The 21,524-nt window shown below is 37.4% G+C and overlaps 1 protein-coding gene across 1 annotated transcript in view; it reads right to left on the bottom strand.

Annotated features, from left to right (window-relative positions):
- The window catches only part of CR1 (complement C3b/C4b receptor 1 (Knops blood group)), a 136,063-nt gene that overhangs the window by 93,152 nt on the left and 21,387 nt on the right, over nucleotides 1-21,524 (bottom strand). The window contains exon 4 of the mRNA XM_060141831.1: nucleotides 12,077-12,162. Coding sequence (XP_059997814.1) covers nucleotides 12,077-12,162 — 86 coding nt within the window. The remainder of the gene's footprint in view (nucleotides 1-12,076; nucleotides 12,163-21,524) is intronic.

Genomic DNA, 21,524 nt, shown 5'->3' with positions numbered 1-21,524 from the left:
CATTAGGAAAATGCAAATTAAAAACCACAGTGAGCCACCAGAATAGCTAATATTTAAACAATTGATAAATAACAAGTTTCAAAGGATGTGGAGCAGCTGGACCTTTCATATGCTTCTGGTGGAAGTGTAAATTTGTACAACCATTTTATAAAATCTTTTGGCAGTATCTACTAAAACTGAATATATTTATACCCAGCAATTCCACTTATAGAAATATAAATAATTTATATAGGTTTGCATGTATATAAATATGTATAGATTTGCATATATATAAAGATTCTCAAACTTATATAGATTTGCATATGTACCTGTAAGAAATACTGCTGATATTTAAACAGCTGAATTTACAAATTAATTAAATACAATATAGCAATAGAAAAGATCCAATTAATCCTACATGCAACAACATGGATGAGTCTCCTAAGTATAACACTGAGCAGAAGCTGGACACAGGAATACACATCTTTTTGTTCCTTTAATATAAAATTTAAGAAGAGGCAGAGCTAATCTTTGGTGATAGAGGGCAGAATAATAGTTACTTTGGGAAGATAATAACTGAGAAAGGGCAAGATGGGGAGTTTGAGGTGATGATAATGTTCTATGTCTTATCTGAGTGCTATTTACATGGGTGCGTTCACTTTGTAAAAATTCAATGAACTGAATTAATAAGATTGTGCACTTTAATATATGTTAAACTTCAATAAAAAGTATACACAGTGTGAAAAAATTGTTGGGAGAAAAAGACCATCTAACAAAGTAAATTCCAGGCCACAAGGCTTTATTGATGAATTATTTCAAATATCTAAAAAAGAATTAATGCCAATCTCACCTAAACCTTACAGGGAAACAGATATATGGAATACTACCAGCTGGCTTTATGAGACTATCATAAATTTGATACTAAAATCAGATAAAAACATTACAAGAAAGAAAATTACAGTCTAATCTCTAAAAAATATTAAGAATGGAGTAATAAAAGTGTTCTAAAATTAGTGGTGCTGGTTACACAAGTATGAATATACCAAAAATCATTGAACTGTATACTTTAAAAGGGTAATTTTATGGTATGTGAATTGTGTCTCAAACAAAAGCATATTAAACAACTAATAAAAATTATAAAATATTATGACCAAGCTGATTTATTTCAAGAATGTAAAATTGGAATTTGAATCAGTTTGTCTTTCAAATTTCTTAGCAATGAAGAGCATAAGGGAACTTCCTTAATCTGAAAATGGGTAGCTACAAAAAAACCTACAACACATACCAGATTTATAGTGAAATATTTGATTGAATCTTTCCCTTTGAGATGGGGAACAAAACAAGGATGCCTTCTAGCCCCCAATGTGAAATGTTACACTGGTGGTCTACCTAGTGAAAGAAAGAAAGGAAGAAAGAAAAAGAGGAAGGAAGGAAGGGAGGGAGGGAGGGAGGGAGGGAGGGAGGGAGGGAAGGAGGGAGGAAGGAATGAAGAGAGAGTTCCCTGGTGGTCCAGTGGTTAGGACTCAGTGCTTTCACTGCCATGGGCCCAGGTTCAATCCCTGGTTGGGGAATTAAGATCCCAGAAATCATGTAGCATGGAAAAAACAAAAAACAAACAAACAAAAAAAAACAGAAAGAAAGATAGAACAAGGAAGAAAGGGATAGAGAAAGAAAAGAAAGAAGCAGGAGGAAGAGGAGGAAGAGGGAGGGAGACAGAAAGTTTGTAGTTATCTACTGTTTTTGTACAATGTCATCAAGGCAAATTGGAGCTAGTTTTCCCAGACTTACTTTGTTTGTATGGTTCTAGGTTGGGGTTAGAGTTTGAGAAATTGGCATGAAATGCAAGGTAGAAATGAAGCAACAGCTGTTCCACTCTGAAGGTCATCCTTGGTCAGAGGTGGCAAAGGGACAAATGCACCAAACAAATGGACAGGTTCCCATTTGTTCTTGCTCTCCTTATTTCTGCATCCAGCTCTCCTTAACTGCTGGTCCTGCTTACCTACAGTGATTCCAACCCAGTCTCAGATGCTTCACTGTGAGGTTACAGAAGCAGTAGTCATGAAGAGCAAAAAACTTTTATAGATTTCTAACACCAGCCCTCTTCCCATTTCTACCCCAGCAGTCAGATGTGCTTAGTCCTGAAAGCCCCAACTCCAAGACAGCTGGTTAGTGATTTTTCTGATCTTTTTAGAGCAGTTTCTCATGCAACTGGATAAAGTTTAATTCCATAATAAATCTCTTATTTCATAATACCAATAGTAGTTCTGCTTCCATATTTGGACCAAAATTTATCCCAGAGTAACAGAAGAGTCTGGGATTGGTTCTTTGATACGACTGGAATTAAAGGAATTAACATTGCCCATGAAAAAGGGCACACAAGTAGTTTATGGAGCGTAGAGAAAGAAGATCACCTCAGTTAACACCCACAGATATCTACAATCAATCGAAGCAAGGTTTTGGGTGACCAAGTGGTTGCTGTCCTAGAACATTTTAAGGAAGGCAAATAATGGAGTTGGTTGTGTACTTCTAAGTGCACCAGAGAACTTAAGAGAAAGAAAATTGTGAGTACAAAGCTTTAAATTCCTGCTCAAGGTCTGGATCTGGAAGCTTCTACATCTGCCCTAAAAGAAACACTTGTATCCTGTAGCCACAGGGCCAAGATTCCTGAAAAACAAACACACCACCTAATCCTGTGGCTGAACTGCAATGCAAATTGAATTCACAATTTCAGAATCTCTTACGCTAAAGTTTGGGCATTGATTAGAAAAAGAAAGACTCTGAAAATTGAGATGGAGATATATGGAAAAATTCTAATGAAACAGAATACCTTGAACCTGGAAATTCTGCTGAGAGAAGACCTTCAAGATGGCAGAGAAGTAAGACATGGAGAGTACCTTCCTCTGCACAAATACATCAAAAATACATCTACATGTGGAACCACTCCTACAGAACACCTACTGAATGCTGGCAGAAGACCTCAGACTTCCCAAAAGGCAAGAAAATCCCCACGTACCTGGGTAGGGCAAAAGAAAAAAGAAAAAACAGAGACAAAACAATAGGGACGAGACCTGTACTTCTGGGAGGGAGCTGTGAAGAAGGAAAAGTTTCCACACACTAGGAAGCCCCTTCACTGGTGGAGATGGGAGGTGGGCATGAGGAAAGCTTCAGAGCCATATAAGACAGTGCAGAAACAGGGGTGTAGAGGGCAAAGTGGAGAGATTCCCACACAGAGGATCAGTGCTGACCAGCACTCACCAGCCTGAGAGGCTTGTCTGCTCACCCGCCAGGGTGGGTGGGGTCTGGGAGCTGAGGCTCCGGCTTCGGAGGTCAGATCCCAGGGAGAGGACTGGGGTTGGCTGCGTGAACACAGCCTGAAGTGGGCCAGTGTGCCACAGCTAGCCAGGAGGGAGTGTGGAAAAAAGTATAGACCTGCCTAAGGGGCAAGAGACCATTGTTTCAGGTACACAAGGAGAGGGGATTCCTTCCCTGTCTGCCCACAGAAGGCAGAGCACCGTCTAAACAAGCTCCAGAGACAGGCGTGAGCCATGGCTATCAGCTCAGACCCCAGAGATGGGCATGAAATGCTAACACTGCGGCTGCAGCCACCAAGAATCCTGTATGCAAGCACAGGTCACTATCCACACCCCACTGGGAGCCTGTGCAACACACCACTGCCAGGGTCCTGTGATCCAGAGACAACTTTCCCAGGAGAACACACAGTGCGCCTCAGGCTGTTGCAACACCACGCTGGCCTCTGTCGCCACAGGCTCACTACGCATTCCAGTTATAACTACCGTACCCCTCCCTCCCTGCTCCAGCCTCAGTGAGCCACTGCCCCCTAATCGGCTTCTGCTTAAACCCTGTCTGGTCTGGGTGGGAACAGATGCCTGAGGGCAAGCTACATGTAGAGGTAGGGCCAAAACCAAAGCTGAACCTCAGGAGCTGTGCGAACAAAGAAGAGAAAGGGAAATTGCTCCGTGCAGCCTCAGGAGCAGCGGATTAAATCCCCACAATCAACTTGAGGTACCCTGCATCTGTGGAATACCTGAATGGACAATGAATCATCCCAAAATTGAGGCGGTAGACTTTGGGAGCAACTGTAGACTTGGGGTTTGCTGTCTGTACTGATTTGTTTCTGATTTTTATGTTTATCTTAGTATAGTTTTTAGCACTTGTTATAATTGGTGGATTTGTTTATTGGTTTCATTGCTCTCTTCTTTCTATTATTATTATTTTTCAATTGCAATAATTTTTTTTTCTTAAATTGTTTTTTCTTTCTTTTTTTCTCCCTTTTCTTCTGAGCCATGTGGCTGACAGGGTCTTGGTGCTGAGGCCTGGCATCAGGCCTGAGCCTTTGAGGTCGAAGAGCCAAGTTCAGGACATTGGAAAACCAGAGATGTCCCACCCCACATAATATCAATCGGCGAGAGCTCTCACACAGATCTCCATCTCAACAATAAGACACAACACCACCGAACAGCCAGCAAGCTCCAGTGCTAGATGCCCCATGCCAATCAACTAGCAAGACAGGAATACAACCCCACCCATTAGCAGAGAGGCTGCCTAAATCATACTAAGTTCACAGACACCCCAAAACGCACCACAGGACGTGGCACTGCCCACGAGAAAGACAAGATCCAGCCCCCTCACCAGAACACAGGCACCAGTCCCCTCCACCAAAAAGCCTACACGAGCAACTGAACCAACCTCACCCACTGGGGGCAGACACCAAAAACAATGGGGACTAGGAACCTGCAGCCTGCAAAAAGGAGACCCCAAACACAGTAACTTAAACAAAATGAGAAGACAGAGAAGTATGCAGCAGATGAAGGCACAAGGTAAAAACTTACCAGACTAAACAAATGAAGAGGAAATAGGCAGTCTACCTGAAAAAGAATTCAGAGTAACGATAGTAAAGATGATCCAAAACCTTGGAAATAGAATGGAGAAAATACAAGAAACATCTAACAAGGACCGAGAAGAACTAAAGAGCAAACAAAAAATGATGAAAAACACAGTAAATGAAATTAAAAATTCTCAAGAAGGAATCAGTAGCAGAATAACTGAGGCAGAAGAATGGATAAGTGACCTGGAAGGTAAAATAGTAGAAATAACTACCACAGAGCAGAATAAAGGAAACAAAATGAAAAGAATAGAGGACAGTCTCAGAGACTTCTGGGACAACATTAAACACACCAACATTCGAATTAGGGGTCCCAGAAGAAGAAAAGAAAAAGAAACAGACTGAGAATATACTTGAAGATATTAGAGTTGAAAACTTCCCTAACATGGGAAAGGTAATAGTCAATCAAGTCTAGGAAGCACAGAAAGCCCCATACAGGATATATCCAACGTGAAACACACCAAGACACATATTAATCAAACTATCAAAAATTAAATGCAAAGAAAAAATATTAAAAGCAGCAAAGGAAAAGCAACATAGAAGGAAATCTCCATAAGGTAAACAGATGATCTTTCAGCAGAAACTCTGCAAGTCAGAAGGGAGTGGCAGGACATATTTAAAGTGATAAAAGGGAAAAACCTACAACCAACATTACTCTACCCAGCAAGGATCTCATTCAGATTCGAGGAGCAATTGAAACCTTTACAGACAAGCAAAAGCTAACAGAATTCAGCACAACCAAACCAGCTTTACAAAAAATGCTAACAGAATTTCTCTAGGCAGGAAACACAAGAGAAGGAAAAGACCTACGATAACAAACCCAAAACAATTAAGAAAATGGTAATAGGAACATACATATCGATAATCACCTTAAAGTAGATGGATTAAATGCACCAACCAAAAGACATACACTGGCTGATGGATACAAAAACAAGACCCATATGTATGCTGCTACAAGAGACCCACTTCAGACCTAGGACACACACAGATTGAAAGTGAGGGGATGGAAAAAGATATTCCATGCAAATGGAAATCAAAAGAAAGTTGGAGTAGCAATTCTCATATCAGACAAAATACACTTTAAATTAAGACACGTACAAGAGACAAAGAAGGACACTACATAATGATCCAGGGATCAATCCAAGAGGAAGATATAACAATTGTAAATATTTATGCACCCAACATAGGAGTACCTTAATACATAAGGCAAATGCTAACAGCCATAAAAGTGCAAATCGACAGTAACACAATCATAGTAGGGACTTTAACACCCCACTTTCACTAATGGGCAGATCATCCAAAATGAAAATAAATAAGGAAACACAAGCTTTAAATGATACATTAAACAAGATGAACTTAATTGACATTTATAGGACATTCCATCCAAAAACAACAGAATACACTTTCTTCTTAAGTGCTCATGGAACATTCTCCAGCATAGATTATATCTTGGGTCACAAATCAAGCCTTGGTAAATTTAAGAATATTGAAATCATATCAAGTATCTTTTCCAAGCACAACATTATAAGACTAGATATCAACCACAGGAAAAAAATATGTAAAAAATACAAACACATGGAGGCTGACTAAACAATACACTACTTAATAACCAAGAGATCACTAAAGAAATCAAAGAGGAAATCAAAATACCTAGAAACAAATGACAATGAAAACACAATGACCCAAAAGCTATGTGATACAGCAAAAGCAATTCTAAGAGGGAAGTTTTTAGTAATACAACCTTACCTCAAGAAACAAGAAACACCTCAAATAAACAACCTAACCTTACACCTAAAGCAATTAGAGAAACAAGAACAAAAAAACCCCACAATTAGCAGAAAGAAAGAAATCATAAAGATCAGCTCAGAAATAAATGAAAAAGAAATAAAGGAAACAATAGCAAAGATCAATAAAACTAAAAGCTGGTTCCTTGAGAAGATAAACAAAATAAACCATTAGCCAGACTCATCAAGAACAAAAGGGAGAAGACTCAAATCAATAGAATTAGAAATGAAAAAGGAGAAGTAACAACTGACACTGCAGAAATACAAAGGATCATGAGAGATTACTTCAAGCAACTCTATGCCAATAAAATGGAAAACCTGGAAGAAATTGACAAATTCTTAGAAAAGCACAACCTTCTGAGACTGAACCAGGAAGAAATAGAAGATATAAGCAGGCCAATCACAAGTACTGAAATTGAGACTGTGATTAAAAATCTTCTAACAAACAAAAGCTCAGGACCAGATGCCTTCACAGGCAAATTCATCAAACATTTAGAGAAGAGCTAAGCACCTATCCTTCTCAAACTCTTCCAAAACATAGCAGAGGGAGGAACAATCCCAAACTCATTCTAAGAGGCCACCATCACCCTGATACCAAAACCAGACAAAGTTGTCACAAAGAAAGAAATCTACAGGCCAATATCACTGATGAGCATAGATGCAAAAATCCTCAACAACATACAGGCAAACAGAATCCAACAGCACATTAAAAGGATCATACACCATGATCAACTGGGGTTTATCCCAGGAATTCAAGGATTCTTCAATATACACAAATCAATCAATGTGATACATCATATTAACAAACTGAAGGATAAAAACCATATGATCATCTCAATAGATGCAGAAAAAGTGTTCAACAAAATTCAACACCCATTTATCATAAAAACCCTCCAGAAAGTAGGCATAGAGGGAAGTTACCTCAACATAATAAAAGCCATATATGACAAACCAATAACCAGCATCGTTCTCAATTGTGAAAAACTTAAACCATTTCCTCTAAGATCAGGAACAAGACAATGTTGCCCACTCTCAGCCCTATTATTCAACATAGTATTGGTAGTTTTAGCCACAGCAATCAGAGAAGAAAAAGAAATAAAAGGAATCCAAATCAGAAAAGACGTAAAATGGTCACTGTTTGCAGATGGCATGATACTATACATACAGAATCCTAAAGATGCTACCAGAAAACTACTAGAGCTAATCAATGAATTTGGTAAAGTAGCAGTATACAAAATTAATGCACAGAAATCTCTGGCATTCCTATACACTAATGATGAAAATTCTGAAAGAGAAATTAAGGAAACACTCCCATTTACCACTGCAACAAAAAGAATAAAATACCTAGGAATAAACCTACCTAAGGAAACAAAAGACCTGCATGCAGAAAACTATAAGACACTGATGAAAGGAATTAAAGCTGATACAAACAGATGGAGAGGTATACCATGTTCTTGGACTGGAAGAATCAACATTGTGAAAATGACTCTACTATCCAAAGCAATCTACAGATTCAAGGCAATCCCTATCAAACTACCAATGGCATTTTCACAGAAGTAGAACAAAAGATTACACAATTTGTGTGGAAACACAAAAGACTCCGAATAGCCAAAGCAATCTTGAGAAAAAAAAAAAAAAGAAGGTGGAAGAATCAGACTCCCTGATTTCAGACTATTCTACAAAGCTCCAGTAATCAAGACAGTATGGTACTGGCACAAAAACAGAAACATAGATCAATGGAACAGGACAGAAAGCCCCGACATAAACCCACACACATATGGTCACCTTATTTTTTATAAAGGAGGCAAGAATATATAATGGAGAAAGGACAGCCTCTTCAACAAATGGTGCTGGGAAAACTGGCATGCTACATGTAAAAGAATGAAATTAGAACACTCCCTAACACCATACACAAAAATAAACTCAAAATGGATTAAATACCTAAATGTAAGGCCAGACAGTATGAAACTCCTAGCTGAAAATATAGGCAGAACACTCTATGACATAAATCACAGCAAGATCCTTTTTGACTCACCTGCTAGAGAAATGGAAATAAAAAGAAAAGTAAACAAATGGGACCTAATGAAACCTAAAAGCTTTTTCACAGCAAAGGAAACCATAAGCAAGACAAAAAGACAACCTCAGAATGGGAGAAAATATTTTCAAATGAAGCAACTGACAAAGGATTCATCTCCAAAATTTACAAGCAGCTCAATATCAGAAAAACAAACAACCCAATCGAAAAATGGGCAGAAGACCTAAATAGATATTTCTCCAAAGAAGCTATACAGATTGCCAACAAACACATGAAAGGATGCTCAACATCACTAATCATTAGAGAAATGCAAATCAAATCTACAATGAGGTATCACCTCACACCGGTCAGAAAGGCCATCATCAAGAAATCTACAAACAATAAATGTTGGAGAGGGTGTGGCAAAAAGGGAACCCTCTTGCACTGTTGGTGGGATGTAAATTGACACAGCCACTCTGGAGAACAGTATGGAGGTTCCTTAAAAAACTAAAAATAGAACTACCATACCACCCAGCAATCCCACTACTGGGCATATTCCCTGAGAAAACCATAATTCAAAAAGAGTCATGTACCACAATGTTCATTTCAGCTCTATTTACAATAGCTGGGACATGGAAACAACCTAAGTGTCCATCGACAGATGAATGAATAAAGGAGATGTGCCACATATATACAATGGAATATTACTCAGCCATAAAAAGAAACAAAATTGAGTTATTTGTAGTGAGGTAGATGGACCTAGAGTCTGTCATACAGAGTAATGTAAGTCAGAAAGAGAAAAACAAATACCATATGCCAACACATATATATGGAATCTAAAAAGAAAAGGTTCTGATGAACCTAGGGGCAGGACAGGAATAAAGACAGACATAGAGAATGCACTTGAGTACACGGTAAGTGGGAAGGTTAAGCTGGGATGAAGTGAGAGAGTAGCATTGATATATATACACTACCAAATATAAAATAGCTAGCTAGTGGGAAACAGCTGCATAGCATAGCTAGTGGGAAACAGCTGTCAGCTCGGTGCTTTGTGACCACCTAGAGGGGTGGCATAGGGAGGGTGGGAGGGAGATGCAAGAGGGAGGCGATGTGGGGATATATGTATGCATACAGCTGATTTGCTTTTTTATACAGCAGAAACTAACACAACATTGTAAAGCAATTATACTCCAATAAAGATGTTTAAAAAATTGTAACCACAAAGAAAAGTAAATAATTGTAAATACAAAAAAAAAAAAGAAGATACACAGATGGCAAAAAAGAAAACAAGAAATTCTGCCAAGCCTCCTTTGCCAGAAGGAGAGCCTTCCTCCCTGATCTGAGGAGAAAAGCCTCCTCTTGCCTGAAGAAACTAACAGCCTCTCCTGAGGTAGCTGTCCTGATAGGACTGCCATGGAAAATACAGAATGCTCTATTAAATTTGAATTTCAGAAAAACAAGAAAATTTCTAAGTATATCCCAAATATTGCATGGCACATATTTATACTGCAGAAATATTTGTTGCTTCTCTGAATTCAAATTTAATTGGGCATCTTGCATTTTTATTTACTAAGTCTGGCAACCCAAATTGCAAGAACTGATGATTTTCCTCAGGACCTATCCCTACCACCTTGCATTGTTTCTAGTCCTCTAACCAGATTCAAGCCCTGACAGGACCAGGGAGATTTGGGGAAATAAAACTTATGACCTATGAGAAAGTATAAAATACAGCAAAAGAATTGAGATTCTGAATTCAATGTGTTAGTTTGAGTGTGGCCTAACAGAATGAAGTTGAAAAGCAGAACATTATTAGTATACTGCAGAGGAAAACATCCTGTGGCCTAGGGACTTAGGAATGCTAGAGTGGATTTATTATGTAAGACCTGTTCATCTACTCCCTAATTATCTCCATGGTGCACATAGGTTGAAAGTGAGACTTTTTACCCAAGGCTTTGAGAAATACATTTATGCAAAAGTTTCAGCATCCTTGAAGAACTCTGTGATGGCTATTCTCCATAGGCCAGGAATGACAGTGGGAATGGTAGCTATTAAATGGGGTTACCTGAATCCAATGGGGATGAAAGGGCCTCAGGGTTGCAGAGGCCAAGTGGTAACACTTAACTGTCAGAGACAACTGAAGCAGAAATCAGAATGATTTTCCTGCAAAGATCTTTATCATTGGCTCATTGATCATGGAATCTCTAAAACTGAAGTAGATGGATACTAGTCTAAAGTTTTAGTTGATTTGTATTAGCAAAGAAGATCTAGGTCTAGTGAACAGAAGCCTGACTTGAATCACTACAAAAGAGAGTTTTTGTTATTTATCAACCAATTCTAAGACTTGAGAACCAATTTAGAGACCCAGAGCAGCTTCAATAAAACAGGAGACTGGCTCTTCTTGAGGAAGAGGAAGCACCTGCTGCACAGCCAAAATGTATACTGTAAGTTTCCTCCCTACCCTTCACCAAGGAGGCTTAAACCCACTTGTCAGGGTTGGATATAGAAAAGGTTACAGAATTATAGATAGAGACAAAAAAATGGAAATATGTCAAGGTGTATTATTTTTAATATAATGAGATCTTCTATAGTCTTGTATAAATTGTGTATAAAACATACTATTTTGTCATCTGATTTTCTTCACAGAAATAGATATAATAATCATCTTTATAAATATTAAGTGCTTTTCCATAATATCTTTTTATGGCTGAATAAATTTTCAATGTATGGATGTATTTCTTCTAATTCTGCATGGCTATTTTATGCTTCTTAGGGAATTCTCTGTAGTCACTTTTGACATGTCTTTTTGCTTCCAATAGGTTATTTCCAAACCATATTAGGGACCATGCAGTGCATTTAGGTTAGTTTAACATGTTTGCCATTATAAAGTATGCTGCAATAAAAAGTTTACAATCTGTTTATTTCCTAAGTATAAATTCTAAGAAGCGGGTCAAAATATAAGCCCATTTTTGAGGCTCATATTACATTATGACTTTCAAGAGAGTGTGTTGAACCATTGGCACATGAAAGTGTGAATTCCTCCACAGCTTCATCAAACCTCAAAGAGTATCACTTTAAAAATCTTTACTAATTTTTTTAAGCAGGATGGTTATTATACTGGGGATGGCAGAACCAACATAATTCCAAATTAATTGAAGTAAAAATAAAGTTTGAAGACTTTTATGCATTTAAGTCCCGAGGTTCAGAAAAGGCACAACCCAGGATAAAGATGAACTTAAGAAAACAGTTGCCAGGACCCCACATGTATTTTTGAGACCATTATAGCTGTCTGCAGACATCTGGATGACAGAATGCAAAAATCAATTAAGATTTTTATAACTCCAGGGGGAAAGTGAGAATTTATTGGTAAAGGTGATAGAAAAGAATATTTCAACTCACTCTCACAAATAGGTGGGTCATTATCCCAGGTGACAGAGTTGCCAGAGATGATGCATGCAGCAGAGGATTTACCAATGAGTCGGTATCTAGAGGCAAAGAATAATGAATGTTATATTCTAAATAAACACTTAATCCTATTTAAATTGCTGCTTATAAGAGATTACAATCTTGGAAAATTTAGAAGGACAATTTCCATTTGTCAAAGTACTATTGCTTTCCCAACTTTTGTGTCTTTATCTGAACTTTAAAATTATCTTCTTCATGCCTTCTAAATTAGATGAGATCTCTCTTCTTTATTAGGTTAAGGCACATTTTTTATATACATCTAAGATAAATATGATTCATCAAACTATAGCCAAAGGAAATCCAAACAAGACAAAAACAGTTGAACACTTATTTCATATTATAAATGTTAAAGGCAGAAATTCTCAATTAGTACACCACAAGCTGTTCAAAGTTTGCCATACAATTTGGAAAAACTGACGACATTTATTTTTACTTCAACTGAAATTTTCTATAGTCATGGTGTGTTGGGCTGAACCATTCATGAAAATTGGTGGAGAGTAAGGCCGAACTTGATACTACTACAGGTTAAGACAAATAGTGTCAAATAACAGTCAAGTGTTATTTGGTATAGCTGAGAACACTGCCTTATGAATATATAAGAAACTATGGCAGCACAAACTTTATTCAAACATCAAAATGGGTCAAATGGAGATCAAATGAAAAGAGCTGTGGATGTTCTTGAAGAAACCTGAAGCACTGTTACATTGAAGCAGTGGTTATGTTGTATTTATTAATGCCTTCAGTATTGTTTTCAGGTTTTTAATGCCTTCCAGTACACCATCAAAAATGAAGATATTCTAAATTGCACTGCAAACACACATACACACAAATAGATAACAAATGGAGTAAAGGAAAGCTGCAGTCTTTCCACTGTGTGTGCACCTCTTCCTTCCTGTTTGCCATAGGAGCGGAGAATCATGGAGACCCCTCTGGTTTTCGACTTCATAAAGATTATTTCTTAAAGTGCTCTTTTTGATTTTCTAATCAAGAGGATTGGGATAAAAATGGTGAAGCAAGTTCTACCTTGAGTCGGCAATTCTTCTAAAACGTTTTGTTTTGTTTTATTTTTTGCATGTTGCCACATGATAGAAGAATGATTTATTAGAACAAATTCCATAACAAATCATATAAAATAACCATTTTCTGAAACACATCCATAAGACCACTTGAGGACAAATGCACAGAGGTGCCTCCAAGAAGCCAGACAAATAAGTTACCAATCCCATGTCTGGTGTGAGTGGAGGAGCCCTCCTGCTGCTATCTTGAAGTCTAGGTCTCACCAACCAGGCTCTGCTGATGCTGCCATTGCAGGCAGAATAAGGCTCACATGCGGGGGCATGAGATATGCCAGCGCACCCAGGTTCCGCTATTGACACAGCTGCTGGTGGACTGGGACCTGCTGCTTCCCATGTGTGTGTGGCATGGGAAGGATAGACTTCCCCCATCCCCAATTTCTCCTTATGCTGCTAATTTAGGCAGATTGGGCCACCACTATCACTAAGTATGGGTCTCCTTACTACATCCCTGCTGAGCTTTCCCTTCCCCAGTCCTTTAATAGGGGAGTAGGCTTCTCTCTCTCTCTGCTTGTTGACTGTTCTGGCTTACAGTCTTCTATAGCACCCATCCTGAGAGATAAAAAGAAAACGCAGGGAACTCACTGCAGGGTCATTCTTTAAGTTCTGGGGTCCCTAGCCAGTCCACTTTCTTTCTACCTTTTGTGGTCCTTTTATGGTTGTATGTTGAACAATTTCTAGGGTATTTAACTATGTGTAGAGAGAGAAGCAGGGAAAAGTGAATCTGGAACTGGAAGTTCAATAACAGCTCTTTAAAAGCTGATTACAAAAGTTAATAGTCATTGTAGAAAAACTGTGAAAGATACAGAAAATTCCAGTAATGGAAAAAAATTACCTAAACTGTATCTTACAACATAGTTAATGGTTTAGAGAAGTGCTTCTCCAAAGTTTTATTTGCATAGAAATCACCAGGGGATCTTGTGAAAATACGATTCTGATTCAGTGGGTATGAAAATTCTGCATTTCTAACAAGCTCCCAGGAGATGCTGACCTTGCTGGTCTGTGCACCAAACTCTGGGTCAAGAACTTACAGAAAATTCTTTCGGTTTCTTACATGAAGAGATATACATGTAACATGGATGTCAGCTGTCAAGTAGGTGTAGTTAAACTGGGCCAGGACCTATATTTCACAGCTGTGTGAGAGTCCTCTTCCACACACATGATTACTGTGTGTCTTAGGGCTAATTTCCCCATACTCCTCTCTGCTTCCACTTTCCTGTGTCCCTCCCTACTGGCTTTGGGTTCTGCACTACATTTCATCTAGCAGCCATGCCCAGGATTTTTGTGGGTTTCTCCCACAAATCCACTTGCTCAAAGCATTTGTTGTTGCATTTGGGGGAAGTTTTAGGGAGTGTTACACTGGGAAGTGAATGCCATTAGGCATTTTATTCCAACCCTCACTTGTCTTTCTCCTCCTTCTTCTCTGGAAAAACAAGCAACTTCCTCTCCTTTCCTTGCACAGAACAGTCCCTTTGGGGTCTCACCTTCTTTAAATATAATGTCTATCCTAAAACTGTTTTCATTATATACAATATTGTTGGGTAGGACACCTACATTTGCTTTTCAGATTTCCTTTTGGGGCCTTATTGAGATCGACAGTCCTGGGTTCTCTGTTTACCCCTACCTACCCATCATGAGTTCTCAGACTGGTGAGTTTGGGAGAAGTATAGGGCAACTCATCTCAAACTTCTGCATCTTGTGCCTCATTCCCACTCTTCATGCCTGCAGAGAGGATGTATATTCTCTGCCATGTGCTAAGGGGCCTCTCTTACCCCCTGTGGTTAGTGGTGGTGGGGATGGGATGGATACGGGAAGCTTACAGTTGTCCAGCTGTGTCTGAGAACAGGTAATTACATTTAATTATGGGATTTTAAAAATTAGGTCATTTAGCCCTGACCTAAAGTTATATTCTCTACTAATCTCTTTCAGCAATAAAGATATAATTTGATCTTCATCTGTCTGATTCCTCAGCTGGTTCAGAAATTTCGTGGTGAAGATATATGTATTGTTTATTGGAATCCCTCAAACCTCAGCAAATATAATCAATCCCCAATATTTTTATTGGCAGAATAATATTCCATCACATGAATGGACCATAATTTACTCAAATAATCCCCTGTTGTTGAACATTAAGATGTTTTCCATTCCAACCTTTCCAAGCCTTTAGAGTCTAAAAGACTTCAAAAAGGAAGACTGTTAAGTTTGACTTCTTGGCAAAAGTGTATTGCCTAAATTGTGTTAAATGGTATAAATTTGTATCAATTTATAGTGCTACTAGGAGTTTATGTCAATGCCCATTACCCTGAACTTCAAAACTAACAGCTACACAGAGGGATTTTTGTGTATTTTGTTTATTGCTATATCTCCAGCTTCCAGAATAGTACCTATTCTTAGTATTTGTGAGCTCTGAATAAATACTTTTGGATTGAATAAGTGGTTAAAGTAGCATATTATTGTTATTTTCATTTGTATTAATTTTATTAATAGCAAGGCCAGACTCTTCCACATGTATTTACAATTTGTACCTTTTTCTTTTGTTAATTGCCACTTTGTATCTTTTAATCATTTCTCTATTTAGGTGTTCATATTTTGTTTGTAAGGGCTTTTTATATATTTTTGTGGTTTTTCATTTGTATTTTATTTGTTTTTAGTATTTGTATATGTGTCAATTCTATAAACCTCTCTGTGGATTCTGCCTTTGCTTGAAATGAACCCACTGACTTGAAATGTTCCTAAATCTGATACATATTTATTATTTTTTTATTTCATTTTATTTAGGTGTCACATATAACATGTAATTCTTTGATCAATATGAAATTTTTTGTGGTGCATAAAATGTGCTAATTATTTAACATAAATAAAAAATACTAGTTTGCTTACTGCTTTGAAATGCTGCATGATACCTTCATATAATTCCCTCTTTTACAAATTTGAGTCTATTTCTGGACTTCCCATTCTACTCTTGAGCTCTGTATTTTATACCATTGAGCTCTGTATTATATACCATTATAATATACTTAAAATTACTTTAACTTAATAATATGCTTTGAAGTAAAGATGTTGAAGATTTGAATAATATAAACCGAAGCCCTTTTAGTAGATTGGTTTTCAACTTTGTACTCTACGGTGAGAGAATGTACTTTTAAATTCTATAGGTTATTCAAGAAAGGTAATAGATATACTAGGTAGAAAATCTTCATGTAGAAAAACAACAAATTTGCTTTACATCCTGATTACAATGAACATGATCTCATTTTTATAAAACAAATTTCTAAAAGGAAAAAACAAAAATACCCCAATTGTGCCCCCAACTTATATGAAGAAAGTGTAACATTTTCTTCCCTCTATTTTGCTACATGGATTAATTTGTTTACTTTTGTTCAGTTGGAAATTATTTTTTACCCTACCAGGGTAACATCCATTAAAAATACACATGAATTTGTTTTCTCCATTTTTTGAGGTCAAGAATGAGACATTGACTATAAGTCTAGCACTTTAAAATTTTCTTAATTTCAAGATTTCCTGTTATACTCTGTGATTTTAGATATAATTATGTTCTTAAATCCCTCTCTAAAAATAATCTTCCTTTACATCAATGAAACACCCATGTTAAAAATAAATCATCTGATAACTTGTATCCTGAAATCTTGATGAACTATTTATTAGCTATAATATGTTTGTGTGTGTGTGTGCATTCCTTAGCATTCTCTATACCAGATATGTCATTTGCAAACAGAGGGGTTGTTTCCCTTTTCTTTTTTTGATTGAACTATAGTTGGCATACAATATTGTATTAATTTCAGATGTACAACATGGTGATTTGACATATTATATATATACATATACATGTGTATATATATGTATATATTGAATTGATCACCACAATAAGCCTAGTAACCATCTGTCATGATGCAAAGTTATTACAATATTACTGCCTATATTCTCTATGCTGTACATTACATCCTGTGATTTATTTATTTTATAACTGGAAGTTTATACCTCTTGATCTCCTTTACCTGTTTCACCCAACCCCCTATCCCCCTTCCCTTTGATGACCACCAGTTTGTTCTCTGTATCTATGAGTCCATTTCTGCTTTGCTTTGTTTTGTTTGTTCATTTGTTTTGTTTTTTGGATTCCACATATAAGTGAAATCATATTTGTCTTTCTTTGCCTAACTTATTTCACTTAACATAATGCCCTCTAGGTCCATTCATGTTGTCACAAATGACAAGATTTCATTCTTTTTTATGGCTAAGTGATATTATTTTTACTCCATCTTCTTTATCCATTTACCTATCAATGACACTTAGGTTGCTTCCATATCTTGACTATTGTCATAGATATATATATGTTATGTCCTCTTCTTGGGTTTATCCCTTTATCATTATGTAATGTCCTTCTGTGTCTTCTGTTACAGTCTTTGTTTTAAAGTATATTTTGTCTAATATAAGTCTTGCTGTTCCAGCTTTCTTTTTGTTTACATTTGTGTGGGATATCTTTTTCTATCCTTTCACTTTCAGTCTGTGTGTGCCTTTAGATTTGAAGTGAGTCTCTTGTAGACAGCATATATATGGGTCTTGTTTTCTTAATCCATTCAGCCACCCTGTATCTTTTTTTTTTAATTGGGGTATAGTTGCTTTACAATGTTGCATAGGTTTCTGCTGCACAACAAAGTGAATCAGCTATATGTATATACATATCCCCTCCGTCTCTGACCTCCCTCCCACCCCCCTCCATCCCACCCATCTAGGTCACCACAGAGCACCGAGCTGAGCTCCCTTTGCTATACTGCAGTTTCCCACTAGCTAGCTATTTTACACATGGTAGTGTATATATGTCAGTCCCAATCTCCCAATTCATCCCAACTCCCTTTCCCCCCACATGTCAACACATCCGTTCTCTATGTCTACGTCTCTATTCCTGCTCTGCAAATATGTACCTGTACCATTTTTCTAGATTCTACATATATGCCTTAATATACAATATTTGTTTTTCTCTTTCTGACTTACTTCACTCTGTATGAGAGACTCTAGGTCTATGCACATCTCTACAAATGACCCAATTTCATTCCTTTTTATGGCTGAGTAATATTCCATTGTATATATGTGCCACATCTTCTTTATCCATTCATCTGTTGACATTTATATTGCTTCCATGCCCTGGTATTGTAGATAGTGTTGCAATGAATATTGGGGTGCATGTGTCTTTTTGAATTATAGTTTTCTCAGGGTATATGCCCCTTAGTGGTATTGCTGGATCATATGGTAGTTCTATTTTTAGTTTAAGTAACCATACTGTTCTCCATAGTGGCTGTATCAATTTACATTCCACCAACAGTGCAAGAGGGTTCCCTTTTCTCCACACCTTCTCCAGCATTTATTGTTTGTAGATTTTTTGATGATGGCCATTCTCACTGGTGTGAGGTGATACCTCATTGTAGTTTTGATTTGCATTTCTCTAATAATTAGTGATGTTGAGCAGCTTTTCATGTGCCTCTTGGCCATCTGTGTGTCTTCTTTGGAGAAATGTCTGTTTAGGTCTCCTGCCTATTTTTGGATTGGGTTGTTTGTTTTTTTGATATTGAGCTGCATGAGCTGCTTGTACATTTTGGAGATTAATCCTTTGTCAGTTGCTTCGTTTGCAAATATTTTCTCCTATTCTGAGGGTTGTCTTTTCATCTTGTTTATGGTTTCCTTTGCTGTGCAAAAGCTTTGAAGTTTCATTAGGTCCCATTTATTTTTGTATTTATTTTCATTTCTCTAGGAGGTGGGTCAAAAAAGATCCTGCTGTGATTTATGTCAAAGAGTGTTCTGCCTGTTTTCCTCTAAGAGTTTTATAGTTTCTGGCCTTATATTTGGTCTTTAATCCATTTTGAGTTTATTTTTGCATATGGTGTTAGGGAGTGTTCTAATTTCATTCTTTTCCCAGTACCACTTATTGAAGAGACTGTCTTTTCTCCATTGTATATTCTTGCCTCCTTTGTCATAGATTAGGTGAACATAGCTGTGTGAGTTTATCTCTGGGCTTTCTATCCTGTACCATTGATCTATATTTCTGTTTTGGTGCCAGTACCATACTGTCTTGATTACTATAGCTTTGTAGTATAGTCTGAAATCAGGAAGCCTGATTCCTCCAGCTCCACTTTTCTTTCTCAAGATTGCTTTGGCTATTTGGAGTCTATTGTGTTTCCATACAAATTGTTAATTTTTTTGTTCTACTTCTGTGAAAAATGCCATTGGTAATTTGACAGGGATTGCATTGAATCTGTAGATTGCTTTGGGTAGTATAGTCATTTTCACAATATTGATTCTTCCAATCCAAGAACATTGTATCTTTTGATTAGAGTATTTCATTCATTTACATTTAAAGTAATTACTGATAGGTAAGTACTTTTTGCCATATTGTTAATTGTTTTATGGTTGTTTTTGTAGTTCTTCTCTGTTCCTTTCTTGTTCTCTTGTTCTCTTCCAGTGTGATTGGATGATTCTCTCTAGCTTTATGTCTGTATTCTTTTCTCTTTATATTTTGTGTTATAGGTTTTTGGTTTGTAATTACCATGAGATTTACATATAGCAACCTATGTATATAGCAGCCTATTTTAATTTGATTGTTGCTTAAGTTGGAGCACATTCTAAAAGCACTGCATTTATACTCCTTCCCCCATTTTATGTTTTTGACATCATATTTTATATCCTTTCATTCTGCGTATTGCTTAACTATTTATTTTAGATTTAGATGGATTTTACTAACTTTGTCTTTTAAACTTCATACTAGCTGTATAAGTGGTAGATCCACTACCTTAACTCTGTGTTTGCCTTTACTCATGAGATATTTTTCCCTTCATAATTTTTTTTTGTTTCTAGTTATGGCCTTTTCTTTTCCATTCAAAGAAGTTCCTTTAACATTTCTTGTAAAGCTTTTACAAGTTTAGTTTAGTGGTGATGAACTTTTAGCTTTTACTTGTCTGGGAGGCTCCATCTCTCCTTCAATTCTGAATGATAAATTTGTTGGGTAAATATTCTTATAAGTCTTTTCCTTTCAGCACTTTGAAAATATTGTGCCAGTCCCTTCTGGCCTGTAAAGTTTCTGCCTAAAAATCAGTTGATAGTCTTATGGGGGTTTCCTTGTACATAACTTGTTTATTTCTTGTTCCTTTTAAGATTCTCTCTTTAACTTTTGACGTTTTAATTGCAGTGTATCTTCATGTGGGTCTCTTTGGCTTCATCTTGTTTGGGACTCTCTGTGCTTCCCGGATTTTAACGTATGTTTCCTTTGCCAGGTTAGGGAAGTTTCCAGCCATTATCTTTTCAAATAGGCTTTCTGTCCCTTTCTTTCTCTTTTCTCCTTCTGGGCCCCCTCTAATGAAAATGTTAGTATGCTTGATGTAGTCTCAGAGGTTCCTAAGGCTATCTTCATTTTTTAATTCCTTTTTTTCTTTTCGCTGTTCCAATTGGGTGATTTCCACTACTCTGTCTTCCAGACCACTGATCTGTTCTTCTGCATCCTCTATTCTGTAATTGATTCCCTCTAATGTATTTTTCATTTCAGTTATTGTATTCTTCAGTTCTGATTGGCTCTTGTTTGTATTTTCTATCTCTTTGTTGAAGTTCTCATGTTGTTCATCCATTCTTCTCCTGAGTTTGATGAGCATCTTTATGACTATTACTTTGAACTCTTTATCTTGTAAATTGCTTATCTCCATCTTGTATATTTCTTTTTCTGGGGTTTTATCTTGTTCTTTCACTTGGAAGGTATTCCTTTGTCTCCTATTTTGCCTAACTCTAGGTGTTTGTTTTTATCCATTAGGTACATCAGCTACATCTCCCAACCTTAAAAGAGTGGCCTTATGTAGACAGTGTTATGTAGAGCCCAGTGGCATAATCCCCCCTGGTCACCCGAGCCAGGTGCTCAAGGCTATCCCCTGCATGGGCTGCCTGCATCTTCCTGTTGTGTTTAGGCCATGACTTCTACAGACACACTGGTAGGCAGGGCTGATCCCCAGCCCAGCTGTCTGTGAGGCCTGGTTGCAACTTGTGTGGGCTCGCTAGTGGGAAGGGCTAGGTCCCCAGAATGTGAGCCACTTTGGAGGAGCACTGGTCCTGGGCAGAACCATGTACCAGGTAGGATGGGGTAGGAGCTTCTTTAGAGGGACTGGCTGAGGCAGGTGGGTTGGGCTGGGCAGGTACTTAGAGGAATGTTGGGGTGGGGCACACAGTGTTACCTATGTTGATGGAGAGTAACAGAAAGGCACCTACCAGCACTGGGCCAGCTAGGTGTAAGGAGAGAAAAAAATGGCACCTACCAGCAC

This window comes from Lagenorhynchus albirostris, chromosome 2, assembly GCF_949774975.1.
Source record: "Lagenorhynchus albirostris chromosome 2, mLagAlb1.1, whole genome shotgun sequence".
Taxonomy (NCBI): domain Eukaryota; kingdom Metazoa; phylum Chordata; class Mammalia; order Artiodactyla; family Delphinidae; genus Lagenorhynchus; species Lagenorhynchus albirostris.
Note: the sequence above shows the minus strand (reverse complement) of the source record. Positions and strands in the feature narration are given on the sequence as shown.